The sequence below is a fragment of the Emydura macquarii genome, unplaced genomic scaffold (assembly GCF_026122565.2).
Source record: "Emydura macquarii macquarii isolate MOO-44397 ecotype Brisbane River unplaced genomic scaffold, CSIRO-AGI_Emac_v2 contig_2432, whole genome shotgun sequence".
Lineage (NCBI taxonomy): Eukaryota > Metazoa > Chordata > Testudines > Chelidae > Emydura > Emydura macquarii.
This window is the reverse complement of record NW_027132569.1, coordinates 1,500,361-1,518,474: the sequence shown is the minus strand read 5'-3', so window position 1 is coordinate 1,518,474 and position 18,114 is coordinate 1,500,361. Positions and strand designations below refer to the sequence as shown.

At 36.9% G+C, this 18,114-nt stretch overlaps 1 protein-coding gene across 7 annotated transcripts in view; it reads right to left on the bottom strand.

Moving 5' to 3' along the window:
• The window catches only part of BBS9 (Bardet-Biedl syndrome 9), a 417,433-nt gene that overhangs the window by 287,083 nt on the left and 112,236 nt on the right, over positions 1-18,114 (bottom strand). For all 7 annotated transcript variants that reach the window (XM_067562493.1, XM_067562496.1, XM_067562494.1 and 4 more), the window contains 2 exons: positions 14,012-14,184; positions 9,468-9,620 (listed from right to left, as the gene is read on the bottom strand). In XM_067562493.1, the coding sequence (XP_067418594.1) occupies positions 9,468-9,620; positions 14,012-14,184 (326 nt within the window). The remainder of the gene's footprint in view (positions 1-9,467; positions 9,621-14,011; positions 14,185-18,114) is intronic.

The window sequence follows — 18,114 nt, the reverse complement described above, 5'->3', positions numbered from 1 at the left end:
GCAGCATAGTCTCACTAGACCAATGGGACTATTGATTATTCATGGAGTAAGGCAATATTCAACATGAGTAAGAGTATAGAATCTTGGTGTATTCTGCACCGGCCCTCATCAGGCTTAGTGATTTTTATGTATTCTTGCTAGAATGTACTTATGCATGATTCACTTTTGTTTATTTGTAATTTAACTTTTACACCATGCTGAGCATAAATTTAAACTCTAGAGACAAAAATGTTCCTTTGAGGTAGAGTTGTTATACGTAAGATTGGAAACACAGTTTCCATCAGAACTCCATAACACCTTATCTGTTTAATGTTTTGCAGTTTCTTTGATTTTTTTATAAAGGGAAATCATGCAAAACACTACAAGCACACAATCACTCAGTCCTTACTCAAGTAAAATTCTCATTGATATTAATTGGTACCCCAACATGAGTAAGGACTGCATTTAAATCATATAAGTGTCAGGAAGTTCAAAGTCAAGATTTCTACAGTGAGAGAGATTCTGGCCTAGTGCATGTGTATTACAATGGGGGAGAACGGGTAGGGATACTTACTACATGACTAAAAACATACCATGCAAAGTCACATAGCATTCAGCAAATAATAAAGAAACTGCCTTTTCCCTCTTCGCTACATAGTCATAGAAGTATTTTGGTAGGTCTGTGGTTCTCAAATAACATGCCACCAACACAGCTTGAGAATGCCATGAGATTCAAGTTCTGCGAGAAAAACACACAAAGAAAAGAACTGTTCTTTCCCCCTATGTAGCCTAAGCCAAGGAGCAAGTCAAGACTACTCTGGAACAATATCCATTTCATCACATGAAATTCTCAATGAAGATGGGAAATGATCAGATGTATCTAGTCGGGATGGAGAAGTATTCTGACCTCTGAAATAACCTTCATTCCCTTCTCTTTCTTTCACACATTGATACTATTGGCAGCTGTGAGGAATATATGGTTGTACAACAATATATAAAGACCATTGTTTTTGTTTGTTTGTTTTTTCTTAAAAAGTCTTCTTGATTTCAGGATATCTGTGGACTTTGACTTTCTTTCCATCACTTATTTTGACAGCAGACCAAATGATATTCTATTTTTAAAGACAGATGTTTGGTGGGGTTGGAGATTTGCTGCTTTATTTGTGCATGATTAAAATAACATAGGTTTTAATTAACGTAACCTATTTGTGCAAAAAAGTACTCAAGTGTAAAATTAAATTCACTGAAACATACACCTAGATAAATGCCTGCTCTGAAGTTCCATTGTTTAATGATACAATCAGTTGGTGCTCTGAAGACGTGTAGAATTCAGCATCAGCCCACAATAGAGAAGTTAAAAGCTGCTAGAAGATCTGTACTTCTATTGGACCAGTCAGTGGGTAAAGGCAGGTAGGACTCAAATGATTTTAAATAGTGACTTCATGAACAAGGACAATGTCAAAAAGCTAAACCCTTTTGCAAGGAATTATCAGAGTATACAACTATGGAAATATTTTCAAAAGCTTAACAAACATCTACATGTGTGACAGAGGCTCAATGGTGCCAACTGGCAAAGGATTCACTGTTCTTTACAAGCAACTCATGTCTCAGACATGACAAACGCACAACACCTAATACGCTGCTTTTATGGTATTATCCCTCAAGGGTATCATGTGAGATCTCTACTGAAAGCTTGTCACTTATCAATACTGATCATCACTGCAAGATACATGTGCAAGTAATATTTAAGGAATAATGTAATTATACTGAAAATTATGTCCCTATGGTCTTAGAGTGAGTCACCAGGGAACAGTATGTCTCAGTGATGGCCTTCAAGTGATAAGGAGTTGTCACCTCTTCCTAGCCAGTTGATTACGTAATGTATTGCTAAATTGTCCAACCTTGCACCAATCCAGCAAAGTCAATGGAAAACCATCAAAGAAACAATAAACATTGAAACTGCTTGGAAGTGATAAGGAACTTTATGACAGTGAGGGAATAGCCCTGTCTGTGAATAAAGACAAAAAAACTGATTCAGTATAGCACAAGGAGCAAAAAGACACTCTGCATCCATGCACTGATGAGATACCGTGAATGAATGGGGGTGCTTCACAAATAATTGGGTTATGGTGGCTCCTAGGAGGCCAGCAAATGCTGCAAAAGATGGAACTTTTGGTCACAATCTATTTTACTGGATAGGAAAGGTAACTATTAATAAGTGCAGGTCCTAGTTTGTGTGTTATTTTATTTTGTATGTAGCCATTTGTTTCCATTACTCACACTTGTTTCTATTTGAATCTCTATTCTTTCTTTTGTTTTAATATAATCAAAGTCAAGTGTTCTGTTTGACACAGGAGTGGTGGTCTAAGGTAAAACTGGTAAACTGGGTTGCACTTTGGGAATGTAGTACCTGGGATTTCTGTTGGTAACCAGTGATTAGGGGCTGGATACAACAGGGGGACACTCTGAAGTCTTGGAGGATGGGGTACATCTATTATCAATCAGCAGGACTGGTATAGCCCAGGAGAGTACCTGCGTGACTGAAAACTAACACCCAATGGACACAGGCAAGACTCCCTTACATTGGAGGCTGGTGGCAACAAGATGACTCTCAGCCCTGGGTGCCCCAAGAATTGTCACAACCTGAAAGAAGTAGGACCAATTATGTTGCTGTCAGCACAGATGGAATGGCTATGATGACAGGAAACATGAAGGGGTTGGGAGCAATGGTGAAGGAAAGAAAAAGAAATCTATTGATATTGGTGACTCATTGCATTCTTCATATTGAATCCCATATTGCCACAACAGTGTCCATTGGACTAAAGTAAGTGTTTGGTCAGTTGTGAAAATGAGACAGCCTCAAAGTAAACATCCAGAAGTCTCACTATTTTTGGTTTGTTGCATAAAGGAATAGACCATCAGAGCTTGTTACTACATACAGAACTAAGATGGCTTTCTTTTGAGAAATGTTACTTGTTCAAACCAAGGGAGGAACTAATGGTATTTCAGGAAAAACTAATGTTTGTTGACCTCCTAATAGATAATTTTTGGTGCCAATACTGCTGGTTATATGAACAGACTCAGTGCAAGTATGCAAAGTGGAAACATGGGTAGATTTCATATTAAAATTAGCTTTCTGAAGATGAGATTTAGATGCAGGAAGTTTGGAATCTGGGTATGTTCTCATTAGCTGCTGAAGCAGACTTAACTGGATTGGAACAGTAATCTATGACCACCTCTCCAATTCTGACAGGCAGATTGGGTGCTCCATCTGTCACTTCAAGTAACAGTTTTATTAGATGAGAAACTCATGAATATGTGAATCTGTTCAAGCTGTGATGCATGTACAGACTGCCTCACGGAGCAAAAACAACTAGCCCAGATAAACAGAGCGTATGCTAAAGATGAAGTAGAGTGAATGGCACTGGACAAATTCTAAGTGCTTGTAGAGAAAATACAGTGAAATTGTATCGCTCAAGCTGTCTTACTTCTGTTGCTGTTTGCAACTATGTATTCCTGAAAGATTAGTTTTTCAACAATGAAGTAAATAAAAAACAACATGAGAGAACAGCTGAAGTCCTGAGAAAAGGAACTGAGTTTGCACTAACAGCCACTGAACCCCAGTTCTAGAAACAATTTTTTAAAAAGCAAGTTAGGTTTCCCCATTAATGGCAAGTAGGGACTTTTACATTTAGAAAGAAATGGCTTAAAATTTGTGAGTTAAAGTGTGCTACCAGTCAGAAAAAAATGTAGAGAACCATTACATTAGGTAGTATTCACTTTTTATAGTGGATTGGGATCACCATTATAGTTAAGGTTGAGGCAAGCTTACTGTTTAATAGCCAATTTTTCTAAGTTTTAGAGTATGCTTTATGGTTATGCAAGGAAAGATATGCAAAGGAACAGAGGTAAGTTGCCCAGAAATCCCTAACTTCTGTGTGATTAAAATCTTTACAATAAATATATGAATTTTGAGACAGTTTTCTAGGACACACTATGCAAATATAGAAGGCCTAAAGACAGCTCAAATATTTCACCTTGGTTGCACTGGATAGACCACAGCAGAGATACCACTGAGAAGGACTCCATCCCACATCTCACAAAAGATCTCTGTAGCAAAGCATCTACAGTCCTCCCTATCCCTTCCCCCAAAATTGGCATTTTATGGGCCTTCTAGACATAGCTGATGGGCCTTTGCACCATTTAGATCTACTGGCCTAAAACTCATGTGGACTAAAAGGACCAGTTGGCACATCCATTGCTCCCCCATGGAATCTATTAGTTACCCCAGCTAATATATGAAAATCCTAACAATGCATGTCAAGATCCAAAGATCTGGTTCCTTGTCTGGGAATGAAGACTTCAGCTATTATCAAGCTACAAAAAAAGATTTTAGCATGCATGGCAGAAAACGTATTATAAAGACCATATTACCATATTACATATAAGACCATTTCAAGTAAACAAAACACCAGTAAGTAAGGATTACACACAACACACACAATTTACAAAAATACACTTACAGAACGCTTCAATCTTGTTCCACATTCATAGCCTTTTTTTAAAGTGACAAAACTTTAATACAACCTCATGTGCTGCTCAATTTTCCATAAATTTGTCAGACACAAACCCTTCTTAAAATGAGAACTAATATTGTATTCTGCTGCCTCTGGTCCTTTCAACCACCACTCAGGGCACTATAATTACAGATACACAAATCCATCAGTTTTTACCCATTATTTTCATGGTAACCACCTCAAGAGAGAATGATATTTTTTCTTTTGTTGTTCATGACAACTTTATACTTTTCAGTATAATAGCTCTTATTTTTTCCCACCTAAGAGATATGTAGCTCCTACAATTGCCAGTATTCCGTCAAATCTATTCTGAAGTACATTTGTAGAACACTAATACAAAAAGAATAATTATACTAGACAAGATTAAACAGGAAGACAGAAAACACAACCAAAAGAAAACCTCTCACAAATATAGACAGTTGAAGGCTATTTATATGTTTTTCTCCCATCATGTAGATAATGAGGTAAGATTGCCATTTCCTTTGAATGGACCCATTAATAGTTTTATTATACACTGAGGCAGGATGTATCAAGTTCTACATCTCCAAGGACTAATAAAAAAGAGATTAGATCACAAAAATGTATTTTACAAAGGAAACAAGTGCGGTTTGATTAATTTTCTGTGGCTCAGCAGATTACATTTTCACTCATATAAGTAACTTTATACCTAATTAATTTGTAAAGCTGAAAATTAGCATTTAAATTCCACATGCATTATGGAAGTCATGATTCAGAATTCATTCTGAATATATACCCTAGGACACAAAAGGAATGCAAAGAGAAAAGATTATACAGAATTAATTTAAAATGGATATCAACATATTTGGGAAGTAAACTATACTACCTGGGTACTAATCATCATTAGGCTTACATTTAAAGGCAAAGACTAACGCTTTCACTAAACCAATGTACTTAAAACACTCACACTCACACACCAGTGTTGATGTATTTATATGTATATCAGTATAGAAATTCTCATCCAGGAAGGGGAATAAACTATACTGCTGTAAGGCACCTCTATACTGTCCTAACTGTATCTACATTAGGGGTTGTACCAGTATAACTATTTCAGTAAAAAATCCAGTCCTTAATCAAAATAGTTATACCATAGTACAAAAACTGTAAGCAGACCAGGTCTAAGTCCCAGTCCAAACAGTCTCTGTCACAGAGAATGAATGAAAAAGTGTGTAACAGGTAATACCAAATAAACTATTCTCACAAACTTCAAATTGCCAAGTTTTAGAGAAAAAGTTAGGTATATTTCCAGAAGCTGTTGTTTTTATAATCATCTCCTCCCCCCAAAATCTTTATATTAAAAGGGTAATGGGAAAAGTCAAAGTTTAGAACGTGGCAGTTGGAGACAATTTTCTGTTTGAGACAGTGCAGAGTTACACTACACCCAAGGCATTCTGCCTCAGAGAGCCAGAAGATCTGCTGGATCATTCCCTGGGCACAGGGGCAACATGTGCACTACTGCACCTTCACAAGGCTGCAGCATACTCCTAGCAGCTGTGCAGGTGACATGGAATTCTGCTCATTTTCCTTTTAACTCTTGCCCCATTTGGGATTCCATGAACCCCAGCATAGTAATAAGAGGGAAGTGCAGGCACTACTCCAAGAGCACTTGCTGAAATTCTGTTCAGCTTTTACCTAAACTAGCTAAAGCAGAAAGGAGAAAATCCTTACTCCTACCTCCAAACTATGCATTTCAGAAGGGCTAGGCAGTTTAGCCCAAATGCTTATATTCTTTTCCATGGATTTCATTCACTCTTAACAGGTAGATATGATGTTCTCATTCTTTTTAATTTCGCTACCCCTGTTATAACGAAAGGTTTGTGTTGTAACGTGGTTGTGAAAAAATAGCATTGCAACGGAACTGCCTTCCTATCTGTACACGCCAACTAGATAGGGCAATAAAAAATCCACACAAACAAATCTTTCATTTGTGATTGATCACTGATGAACAACAACAGAGTAACAGCTTGTCTCTCACCAACAGAAGTTGATCCAATAAAAGATATTATCTCACCCACCTTGTCCACCTAGAATCCTGGGACCATCATGGCTACAACAACACTGCAACAACAGAGTTGCATTTAAATTTTATTTCCCATATTACACCAGTGATTTTAATATAAAAAGAAAGATATGATTAATAAAATACAGACAATGAGAATCACAAACCCTATTTTATATAAATATTTGAATGACTTAATAAATGGCATTTTTCTAGAATATATATACTCTGATACAAAGAAATCTAAGATTTTTGTATTTTCTTCATTCATTCAGGGCTTCATCCAAAGCCTCCTAAAGTCAAATGGGAGACTTTCCCATTGACTTCAATGAATTTTGAATCAGGCTACCACTCTTCAGTCTCATTACAGACATTCTGCATTAAAGAAAGTTACCAAATAGCTTATAAATTATTGTTCTCAAATAAATAATTTTCCCCAAAGAAAGCACATTTACTCTTAGTTTAAAATGTCTAATGAAATGAAAGACAATTTTTAAAAAAATACTGTAACATTCATTCCAATATCACAATTATCACATTTAAGGGGACTTGCAGAATGAGGTTGGTGCTATTCCTAGTCACCCAGCTCCATTATTTCATTTTTATTGATATATCATCTGCCCTCTGCCCAATATGTTAAGCTACTGTTATTTGGATATATTTGTTCAAGTAACCCAGAGAAACAAAGCCTATTGAGCAGAAGTTGAAAAGAATAAAATAAAAGAAGCAAGGTGTTATCAACTATAGAAATATGTCATCAAACAATTCCACTTTCACCCACTGTTTCCTTCCCTGACATGCTGCAAAATAAATAATGAAATGAAAAAATAAATAAATTGCTTTCACTTCCATTCTAGCAAAACTTCTTAGGGAGCTTAAGGACTTAATCAATCATCACTTACCGTAATTTAAAGACCTGAGAGTCAGATTAGCTAGAATATCAGAATTGCTTTGGCACTGAATAGTGAGTTAGACACTTCAAAAAGTTTTAGACTATTTAAAGAAATCACAAAACCATAAATGCAGAAGTGGACAATGAACCACAATTTACTTTCTTGTAAGGTATGGTGATAAGCATGGGATAAAATACCTGAATAGATTAATGACATGAGCAGGAGGCGTGTCTCTTGCTCCAACCTACATAGGGTTAAAATCATGCTCAGTTCTTAGGGTTTGGCTTCATTAACAAATTATCACAAAACAACAAACAACAAAACAACAAACTGAAGCAAAGTCCTTTCACTGCACAAGAACCAAACTATCACCAAAGTTAAGTTATAACTTTAACTTAAGACAAATTCTGTTAATGCTATAACCTTTTCTGTCCAATGCAGGGGCATAGCCAAAATTAATTTTTTTTGGCAGGGCCCGTGGTTGACACGGGTGAGCATAAGTTCGACCAGCCGAAAAACAAGCATTTCCCAAACTTCCGACTTTCAGCCATGTGACCGGAAGCCAGAAGTTCGGGAAGCAACCACTTAGAAACTAAGCTGCCCAATGCTCCAGTTGCCAAGGTAGCTTAAGCGGAGTGTTGGCAGCAGAACTTCCGGAACTGATTGGGTGGGCCTGCTTTCAAAGTGAATGGCCCACCCAGACCCACCCATAGCTTCGCCACTGGTCCAATGACAGTACATTTTACAAAATAAATCTAGTAATTATTGTAATTTTTAGTACCATATTTTCCTAATTAAAAAAATACTGCTTCTCTGTTGCAGTGTGAAAGGTTCACACACAAAAAAGAAAATGACTGACTGACTCTACAGAGGAAACAGTGAAACTGAATATACACAAAGTGTTGTCAAATATGCAAAGTAAACAAATTGAAGAGAGAGAAGTATTCCTTTGTCCTCTTTCAGTTACAGTAGCCCTAAATATAACTTCCAACAATAGTAGATTTTAAAAAATTCAATCAGAATTCAGTGATACTGAATTGATGGCCACCACAAGTAAAACTCCAGAATGTCAGATCAAATACAGTTCATTTCAGCTATTTTAATTTGGTCATATTCTTAGGTGTTAAACCTGCAACTCACAGCACACAGGAGGATTGTTTTGCATACACAAAACCATGCTGATTTCAATAGCCAGCTGACAAAGGTGCAGCAGCCCATCCATGTGCTGAATCAGAGACTTCGTTTGATAGTTCTTTTAAAATTAGGATTCAATAATGCTATTTAAATACATTTCGGAGCCATGCACCTACCAAGAGACAACAACAGGGCAGGCTGGAAATGACAGACTAAATAAGTTTCCTAAGCAGAAAGGCATGAAATGCCAAGAAAGTGATGGCTTGGGAGACAAAAGAGGAACATGTTTTGGAACAAAGATTACTCAAGCAATACGGACTGAGGTAGCAACCAACAGGGGGGGTTTCTGTTGTATTTTCTGGCAGTGTAAGCCCAGTCTGAGCTAGGGGGGTTTTTGTTGGGTTTTGTTGGGTTTTTTTTTTTTTTACTTTTACTGTAGCTCTGATTCTGAAACCTTCAGGAAATAACCTCTAAGGAAGAACAAGGTCAGCCTCATATTATTTTGTTGTGACTGTTTCACCAGCCAAACCATTCCCACCAGTTTACAGTGCACCATAAAATATTTATACAAGCTATGAACTATAAAATATTTTCACATGAACTATAAAATATTTACACTATCAACAACAGTTTGGAAAGAAGGATGTGCAGTCAAGTTGGAGTAGAAATTCTGTGGTTACAGATTAAATAAAGCCACTGCAAATCATCTGGAAACTTGCAGAGAATATTATTAGGTTAAACAAATTACTACTTCCTGGTCTCTTGGCTGGTAAGCATAACCAGGAAAATACAGCTTATGTACTTTGAAACTGTGAGTTTTAACAACAATGTAAAGTAAAAGTAGGTTCATAATCAAACAGCACTGACCTGTCTGTAAGTTCCTTCCAGCAAGGTGTCCAGATGTTGGAGGGGAGCAGGGGTTTTGTCTTTGAATCGTGTTAGTAGCCGTCGTTCAATAGCTCTAAATTGTATGGCCCTTTCAGACAAAAGTTCTTCAAATTTTTCAGCATTCAAGCGAAGCTACAATTTATGGAGTTTCAAAAATTCAGATTAACAGTCTCATCCAGTAGACAGATTTTACCCTCAAAACATTTATGATGAAATGGTAGAACAGCAATAAAATTCTTGGAAGATTTAAGAGTATTTATAAGTTCAAACAGCCATTTCCTAGGGTCACATTAATGATATGCAGCTTCCACAGGTGTGATTAATTTCACTCTCATCCTGAGATCTACCAACAGGTTGCAACGATGTCAGCTATTATTGAAACTGAAAATAATTGTTGACAGCCACAGTAATCTGTGATAATGCACAAAAATCTCATCATTAGGTTTTATGACAGGAGTGAAATTAACTCCTCATCACTAGCATATGAGGGGTTCTCCTTAGTTCAGTATGCTATGTCTGTGGCACATATGTACAACATATTAAATATAATAATCGCGGCACAGAAAAAGAAGGAATATGATTGCCTTTGAACATGATTTAAAGTATTAAATTCTGCTTTTGCTGAGATTAGATTTTCTCCTTGAGGGAAACTGTCTCCTCCCTTCTCTAAATATCTATAGGTCAAGTGTCGCAGCCAATTTTCATGAAATAATCACAAAAACTTGGCAAGATGATGTATCGAGTGTCCAGCCAATAAGAATTCATACAGCTATCTGTATAATGATCTCTCTATTTTATTTTCCAGTACAAGTCCCTATAGCACAACAATCACATAATAAAAAGACATTCTAAAAACTGGGTCTCTGGCAGTAATTGGAATGACTGGAGTACTAAGTAGGTAATTTCCTCCACATTAAAATGGACATCGCAAGACATGCTACTCCCAGGATGTGGGCAATATGACATTAGTCTTCCCTAATGCTTCTCAAATGACCATGAAAAGATTCAAGTTCTCTTGAGCAGCAAAAAGCACGCTGGCATAACAGAAGATATAAACCCTGATACATGGATAGTCAACATGATATCCATGGAGGACAGTTCAGGGAAGCCAGAGCAAACTAAGCTGCACCCTTGAGAATGGGAGGAAATGAAGAAATTCAAGAATCTCAGATGATACATTTTCAGCTCACCCAAAAATAGGGTGTTTCAAAATTAATGAGGAGGGAAGCATGAGGATTGCCTTGATAACTAGGAACAGAATTTTGCTCTGTTCTAGAGAGAGGAGATTCTTTAACCAGATAATAAATATTACTGCACATTCAAAAGCCATTAAAATGGACAAAGGCTATGATATGTTAACTGATGGCTAACCTACTATATTCACAAACACACCAGTTTTTCAAACTTCAAAATGTATTTAGATTTATTTAGGCTTCAAGATTTATTTAGGATTGGTCAAAGAACTGGTTAACAAACTTCTTTCTTCTCTTTTTAGCACTCTAGGTTTGTTCCTATTTTGATTATAGTTAATGTGAGTTTTGCTAGCTTCACTGAGAGCAGAATTGGGCTGGTTGATACAAAGATTTACAAACATTATAACTAGATACTAGGGAAAATGTAATAAAAGGTCAAAATGATAACAGCATGGAAAATAGGCCTGTGATCCAACCCAACCACTTGGGGGGAAACAAAATGAAACAGGGATCTGCCCTAGATACCTAAAATATGGAGAAAAATACATGTCTGCATGGTCTCGGACATAGGGATTCTTTCTCTTCTCTGTTTGCTCAGCACCTAAAACAGAGTCCTAATCTGGATTATAGGTTTGAGGCAACTACTAGAATATAAATAGTTAATAACAATAATTCCAGCCTGTCCAGAATTCACTCAGTGGCACTCACAGAAATTCATATACGTACTACAAATTTAATAAATTAAATAAAAAATGCTACATTATTTAGAACAGCGGTTCTCAACCAGTGGTATGCAAGCAGAAGGCTGGGTGGTACGCGAGCCGTACCACGCCACCAAATCCGCCGCCGGAAATGCCCACCCACCTACCACTGGGAAACCCTGCCGCCGAAAAGTGGCAAACGGCAGAAGGGTTTCGGCAGAGGGCATTGTTCCCTGCCGCTGCTGCCGAAAGTCCCCCACCCTTTTTTTCCCCGAGTGGTACTCGGGGGAAAAAAAGGTTGAGAACTGCTGATTTAGAATATAGTAATGCTCATGCTTTGGCATCTTTGGAGTGTTTTACGACTGTTGCGTTCTCTCATGTGAGAAAACTTCAGCACCCACCTAGCAGCACACTATAGCCAAGAAAAAACTCCAGGGCTATAAACTATTACACATGAGCCATATCCCATTGCCAATGGATACAGGCTCAGGCCAGATAAACTGCATCTTAGATTAGCCATTAAAGAAAATAAGGATACACAGAAGAGTTAGACAATGACTAAAAAGCAAAATTAAATTTGGTTATGAGTTTTTAAACTCTTTTTGGAGCCCTGTGTCAAATAAAACCCATGTAGGTTGAAATGATATATCAAGGCACAAATATTTTTGCACTGTTTTTCTTGTTTTCTGACTCATTTTGCTCAACCCAATTTTTCTAAAATTTGTCAGGTGGAAGCAGGTGCACATTTTTTAAACACATTTTGCAACACTACTGGGGAACTCGGAGGCGAGGTTAAAGTCCTCTGAAACTTTACAATATCCTCACTGGAACTTGTCTCTTTCTCTATAATGATAGCCCCATGTCTCAGAGTGGTATGGCAGCAATACAGAACTTTTAAAAATTATCTTTAATTTTTTGTTTATGTGTCACCACTTTTGCCCCATATACAGTATTTTATCTTTGAAAAGAAACAGTATTCAAAGAGCTATTTTCTTTCACACAGCTTGCCAAATTCTAACTTACCTGGTGTAGTGGGTGGGGGAGGCAGTATATTTGGCTTGGTTTATTTTATTTTTATTTATTTATACAAGCTAGCCAAAATATTAGGATTTTTTATCAGCATGGACAGGAGGGAAACTGAGCAGGCTTTGTGCCTCAGCCAACAAATGTGTGTGATGATTTTGCAATGCTGCCTTAACAAAAGAGGTGACTGGAAGTCAATATTTTTTAGACTAAAGGGACTTTTTGTATGGTTAACAAAATGAGTCAGTCATAACAAATGTTCATGGCTTCATTATTGCTGCATTAAATTGTTTAAAATAGCAAATGTAAATTGGCACACCACAAGTGACAAATTCCGGGGCAAATGTCATGACTAAAATGATGTTAATCAATGAGGAATTTAGAGCCAGATTATGGTTGGCTCCTTTCCAGATGCACAGTGTGGAGAAGGTACAAAATATCACCCCCACTTATACCACTTGCCCAATGAAACCATGTACTCCCCCAGTCACAAGGGTTGCTCAAGGCTAACATATGCTCCACCTTCCAGAAATTAAACACAGAATAAGGATTTTTAGAATAATTTTCAACACTTTACATTTTTCACAGTAGTGCCTAATAGTGAATCTTCACGCGCTAGAAAATTTTAACCTTTATTACATTTAAACATCACTGACAAATAATTTTGTATTAAGAAATAAACTTCCATAATAAATAAACGCTCATCACTAATACAGACCCTTTCATCTTCATCTGCCATATCCTTCGGAGACCTCACTGAATTAAGTTTAAGTCTTTTTAGAGTTCACTGTATTAAATGAATAGTTTATGTATTATTGTGGGGTAGGATTGCATATAACCCCTCACTGGGGGAGACGGGTGGGGATATGACATATGTTAGATCAGGGGGTTCAAAGGACTATACTGAACAATGTGCCAGACAAGAATGGACTTTTGGAACAAAAAGTGTTACGTGGTTTTCCTGGGGAATGTCTGGGGAGGTGAATGCACCAACTTTGGTTATGCAAAAACCCAGCCTTTTGAAGCTATGCCCTGAGGAGTAGGCCATTGTCTGCTGATCACTTATTAGATGAGACCAAGATCAAAGGCCCAAGCTTTATAATAGAAAAATTGAACCATCCATGATTGTTCTGGTTCTGAATTAGTGACTGCTATGAACTTGTAACCACAGGGAAAACCTGTTTCGTGTTTTGAAGGACTGGCACCCACCAGAGCCCAAGTTTGGAGTTAGGGTGACCTTTGGTAAGCTTTTTAACATCCATGTAGGTTCTTTTATTGTTTTTAGTATGTTTTCTGTGTGATGCTTTTACCTAAGGATACACGCACTTAATAAAAAAGAGCTGTGTGGTAAGTTGTAATTGAGGGCAATTATACTGTTCATAACCTCTGAGGAGAAAGAGAAGTGCAGATATTAGGAAGTCTGGCTTGCTGGGGATAACACAGCGTAGGCAGGGAACTATGAAGCCTGGCAAAACCCTGGTCAGAAGGAAAAGACACATAGGTCAGAAGAACTGTGGTAAGGTTTAGGGACAACTAACAGTGAGCAAAACTGACTATTGAAAAGCAATGACGTTTCTATCAACAGTTTAAACATTATGAGACATACCTCAAAATGGCAATCAATCAGTTCAAAATATTCTTGTAAAGGAACTGAACCAGAAAAGGTACATGTGAAGTCTTTACTGTTTTGCTTCTTGAAATGTTCTTCAAGACGAAAAGTGAGCTCTTTTGTAATTAGCCAAAGGTCTTCCAATTGTTCACTCTGGATTCTATACCGCTCTTTAAAAACAAACAAACAAACAAAAACAGGAGTAAAGAAAGATAAAGCTAATTCATTATACACAGGAATTAGTCCAAATTACAAAATATTTCCAGAATCTTTAATAAAAGTCTTCACTAAAAATAAATAATTTTTTGTGTGTCGTTTTAAGTATTTCTGATATTTTAGCTATCTAAAAGTATTCTAAGTGATCTATGCTTGTGATTTTACCCATGTTTTCCCACACTTAACAATAACATTTTGTAGCCGGATTCCTAAGTTTCTAGGACCTCAACCAGGTGGAGTTGTTTTATGCAGTCCTCAAAATGTGTTTTCACCAAAATACATACATAACATAAAAGCTATTTCTTTTATTCACATGTTATTTCTTAATTCTACATGAGCAATAACAGAATACTTACCATTCATATTTTGACTTTCTTGTACCAAGAGCAAAGTCTGAAAGTATTTATTGCTTGAATGTCATTTACTATAAACTAAGGCCTAGACTGTGACAGCACAAAGCGGATGGAGAACTGCCCTAACAGAGCAGCCAGTGATTCCCCTAATGTATGGGGAATTCACAGGTGATGGTGTAAAAAAACCAGCATAACTAGCTCTATGCTGTTCACTCCTACTACCCAGGCTTAGAGGGCTTTCCTGGGCAGGTTAGGATGAGAGCTGAAGCACCATGCACTCCAATAACAAGAAGCCAGCACAGCGATCCCTACAGAACCTCTCTAATTGATAAAACATTAAGTACCCTTTAGGATTCTCTGAGTTATGACATGGGTCAAGACCAGGGAAGCAAACATTTGGCTCTCTAAGACGTATGTCCAAAGATATAGATAAAACCAACAAATTTAATTCTACCCAGAAATTATCAGGAAACAAGTATAGGTCCCAGAGAAGAATGCATTGCAGTAATTCAATTTTGAGAAAAGCATGGATTATGATAGCAAAGTCTGTATCTGTAAAAACAGTTGCAATCTTCTGGGCAGACTGAGATCAAAAAGAGAGATCTGTCTAGATATTACTGGTAAACAATTGTTCAACAGCATCTAGAAATTTAATAATGCACCAAGAATGTGAACTTTAGAAAGAAATGACAGATACACACCCTAAATAAGAGGGGCACATGTAAACTTAGCCATATCTTCTAGTTCCTTCCCCGAGTATCACTTCAGTTGTATTAGGAAGCACTGTGTTAATAGAGATGGCTACTTTCTTTTATTTATTAATTGATTCATTTCATTTTTTAAAATGTACCCATCCAGAGTTCTGGGTTCATGCACAATCTTTATAAAAACTGCACAATGACATTTTACCACTATATGATAATCCCTTCAAAACTAAATCTTTCTCAGCACCACCACCGATCTATTCAAGAGAGAATAACCATGACCACATACACTTTTTTTTAAATGAAGACTGTCAGGACTTTAAATGGGATGGGTCCTGGTTATCACTGGTACCATGTCTTTACTTGTATGATACTGCAGCTGTTAGATCACCAAAAGTGCTGGTTTCGTCATGATGAGGCTGGAGACAGTGAATTTTAAATGAGGGATCTTCAGCTGATAACTTCTCTTTCCTCATTTAAAATTCACTGTCTCCAGCCTCATCATGATGAAACCAGCACTTTCCAACTGGGAAAGAGAAGTTTCCAACTGGGAAAGAGAAGTTATCAGCTGAAGATCCCTCATTTAAAATTCACTGTCTCCAGCCTCATCATGACGAAACCAGCACTTTTGGTGATCTAACAGCTGCAGTATCATACAAGTAAAGACATGGTACCAGTGATAACCAGGATCCATCCCATTTAAAGTCCTGACAGTCTTCATTTAAAAAAAAGTGTATGTGGTCATGGTTATTCTCTCTTGAATATCTGCATTTTACATTACATCAACATCCCCAATCCCCACAACAGTTTCAAGCAGAAAATTATTTTTCACTTCAACTCCTAAAAATCATTGTGCTGCTTTGTTAATGAAGAATGTCTGCACACACCACCTCAAAGGTAGCAAATTTAGATAGTAGGGGAATTATATCAATGTATAGAAAGAATTTGTAATGTGCTCTGTGAACCTGCTAGATGAAAGGTGTTAATGTAAGAATACAGTATTAAACTGAGACAAAAAACAAGTATTTGTATTATCCACGTTATCCTGAACATCAAATTAATCCATTAATAATATTTTAATAAGTTGCAAACCATACAGCTGACAGAAAGAAGCTACATTTCTGATTCTACATCATATTTATATGCAACTATTTTCTCTCCAGATTCTTTCACAGTAAATCAACATTAACTAAATATAAAATAAAGTAAGGAAAATACTGTTGAAAACTATATTTTTTTAAAAATAATCATTATCCAGTGAGACATTTTCAAACAACACTGCCATATTTCTTTTCATTATTCATCCATCAATGCACTGTCTGAGAGAAAATGCAAAAGTGCAGCTGTAATGAAAAAGGTCATTGAGGTTTTGGATGGAGAAAAATAGAGATTGTTTTTAATCAATTTTTTTTACTCGTTAGCAAAGTTTGCAGTAAAAACAAATGAACCAGAAGTTTTTAGAACATTACTATACTTATTAAACATTTTCTCAAGATTAGTAATCCAAGATTGTTTGACAGTAACGCTGGCATCATTCCCAGAATACGCATTCACTGAAGGGAGAATGACAAATTCCGTTTACAAAGTTACAGGAAAGAAGCAAGTTTTATTTAAAAACATGTCCATTAAAGACAAGAACACCATCTGTTAAAGATAACATTCAACCAAATTTTCATTTTTTAAAAACACAGTGTAATGGCTGGGCCTGGTGGATACAGCGTTGGATTTTGCCTTTTCATCTGTTTAAGTTAAATGAGCTTGGCAGTTTCAGACCAAATCAACATTTACCAAACAGACCAAACACTCCATTTACAACTGAAATAACTAATACATCTATTGCTTATAATGGAGAAAAAAACACCCCTCTAGGTTCCCCTACAATAGTTTCAATACATTTTTTTGCTCTTCAATACAAACACAATCTAACTTTATTTGTGGGCCGTGTGGGGTACTGTCAATTACTCAACATCAGTGGCTTTCAATCAGGGTTACACGTATCCCAGGGGGTATGCGGAGGTCTTCCAGGAGATATTCAACTCATCTAGATCAGTGTTTCTCAGCCCGGGGGTTGCAATCCCTTGGGGGATAGGGGGTCACAGGACTGGCTTAGGGCTGGCATTAGGGTGGCAAACAGGGCAATTACCTGGGGCCCCACACCACAGGGGGGCTCCATAAAGCTCAGCTACATGTTTCAGCTCTGGGTGGCAGGGCTTGGGATACAGACAAGACCCACAAGTGAAAAACAGGCTCAAGTATCAAACTGAAATGTAAATACAATATTTATATTCCAATTGATTTATTTTATAATAATATGGTAAAAATGAGAAAGTAAGCAGTTTTTCACTAATAGTGTGCTGTGACACTTTTGCATTTTTATGTCTTATTTTGTAAGCAAGTAGTTTTTAAGTGAGGTGAAACCTGGGTTATGCAAAACAAATCAGTCTCCTGAAAGAGGTACAGCAGCCTGGAAAGATTGAGAACCACTGCTCTGCATGACTTAGTAGGCTATTAGGCTGAAGGAGAAAGATTTGGCAAAAGTATATATGAACAAGGAAACGGAGAAGCCTTAGTTGTACTGTATCAATGCTCTGAAAATAGAAAAATCAATGGAAGCAGTAACAGTTATCTTTATCTCTGTTTTCCAAGTGCCTTTATAATAGTTAACCAATTTAATGTTTAAATGTAGAAAAAGCTTTTCCACTGCAAGTTACAAGTGTATTTCTTTCATAAAATTCTAACATAGGAAAGCAGGTAACTCAGAGGACTGACAGATTACAGACTCTTTCAAATCCAACCTATGATGAGAGCAAGTGAAAGTTTTTACAGC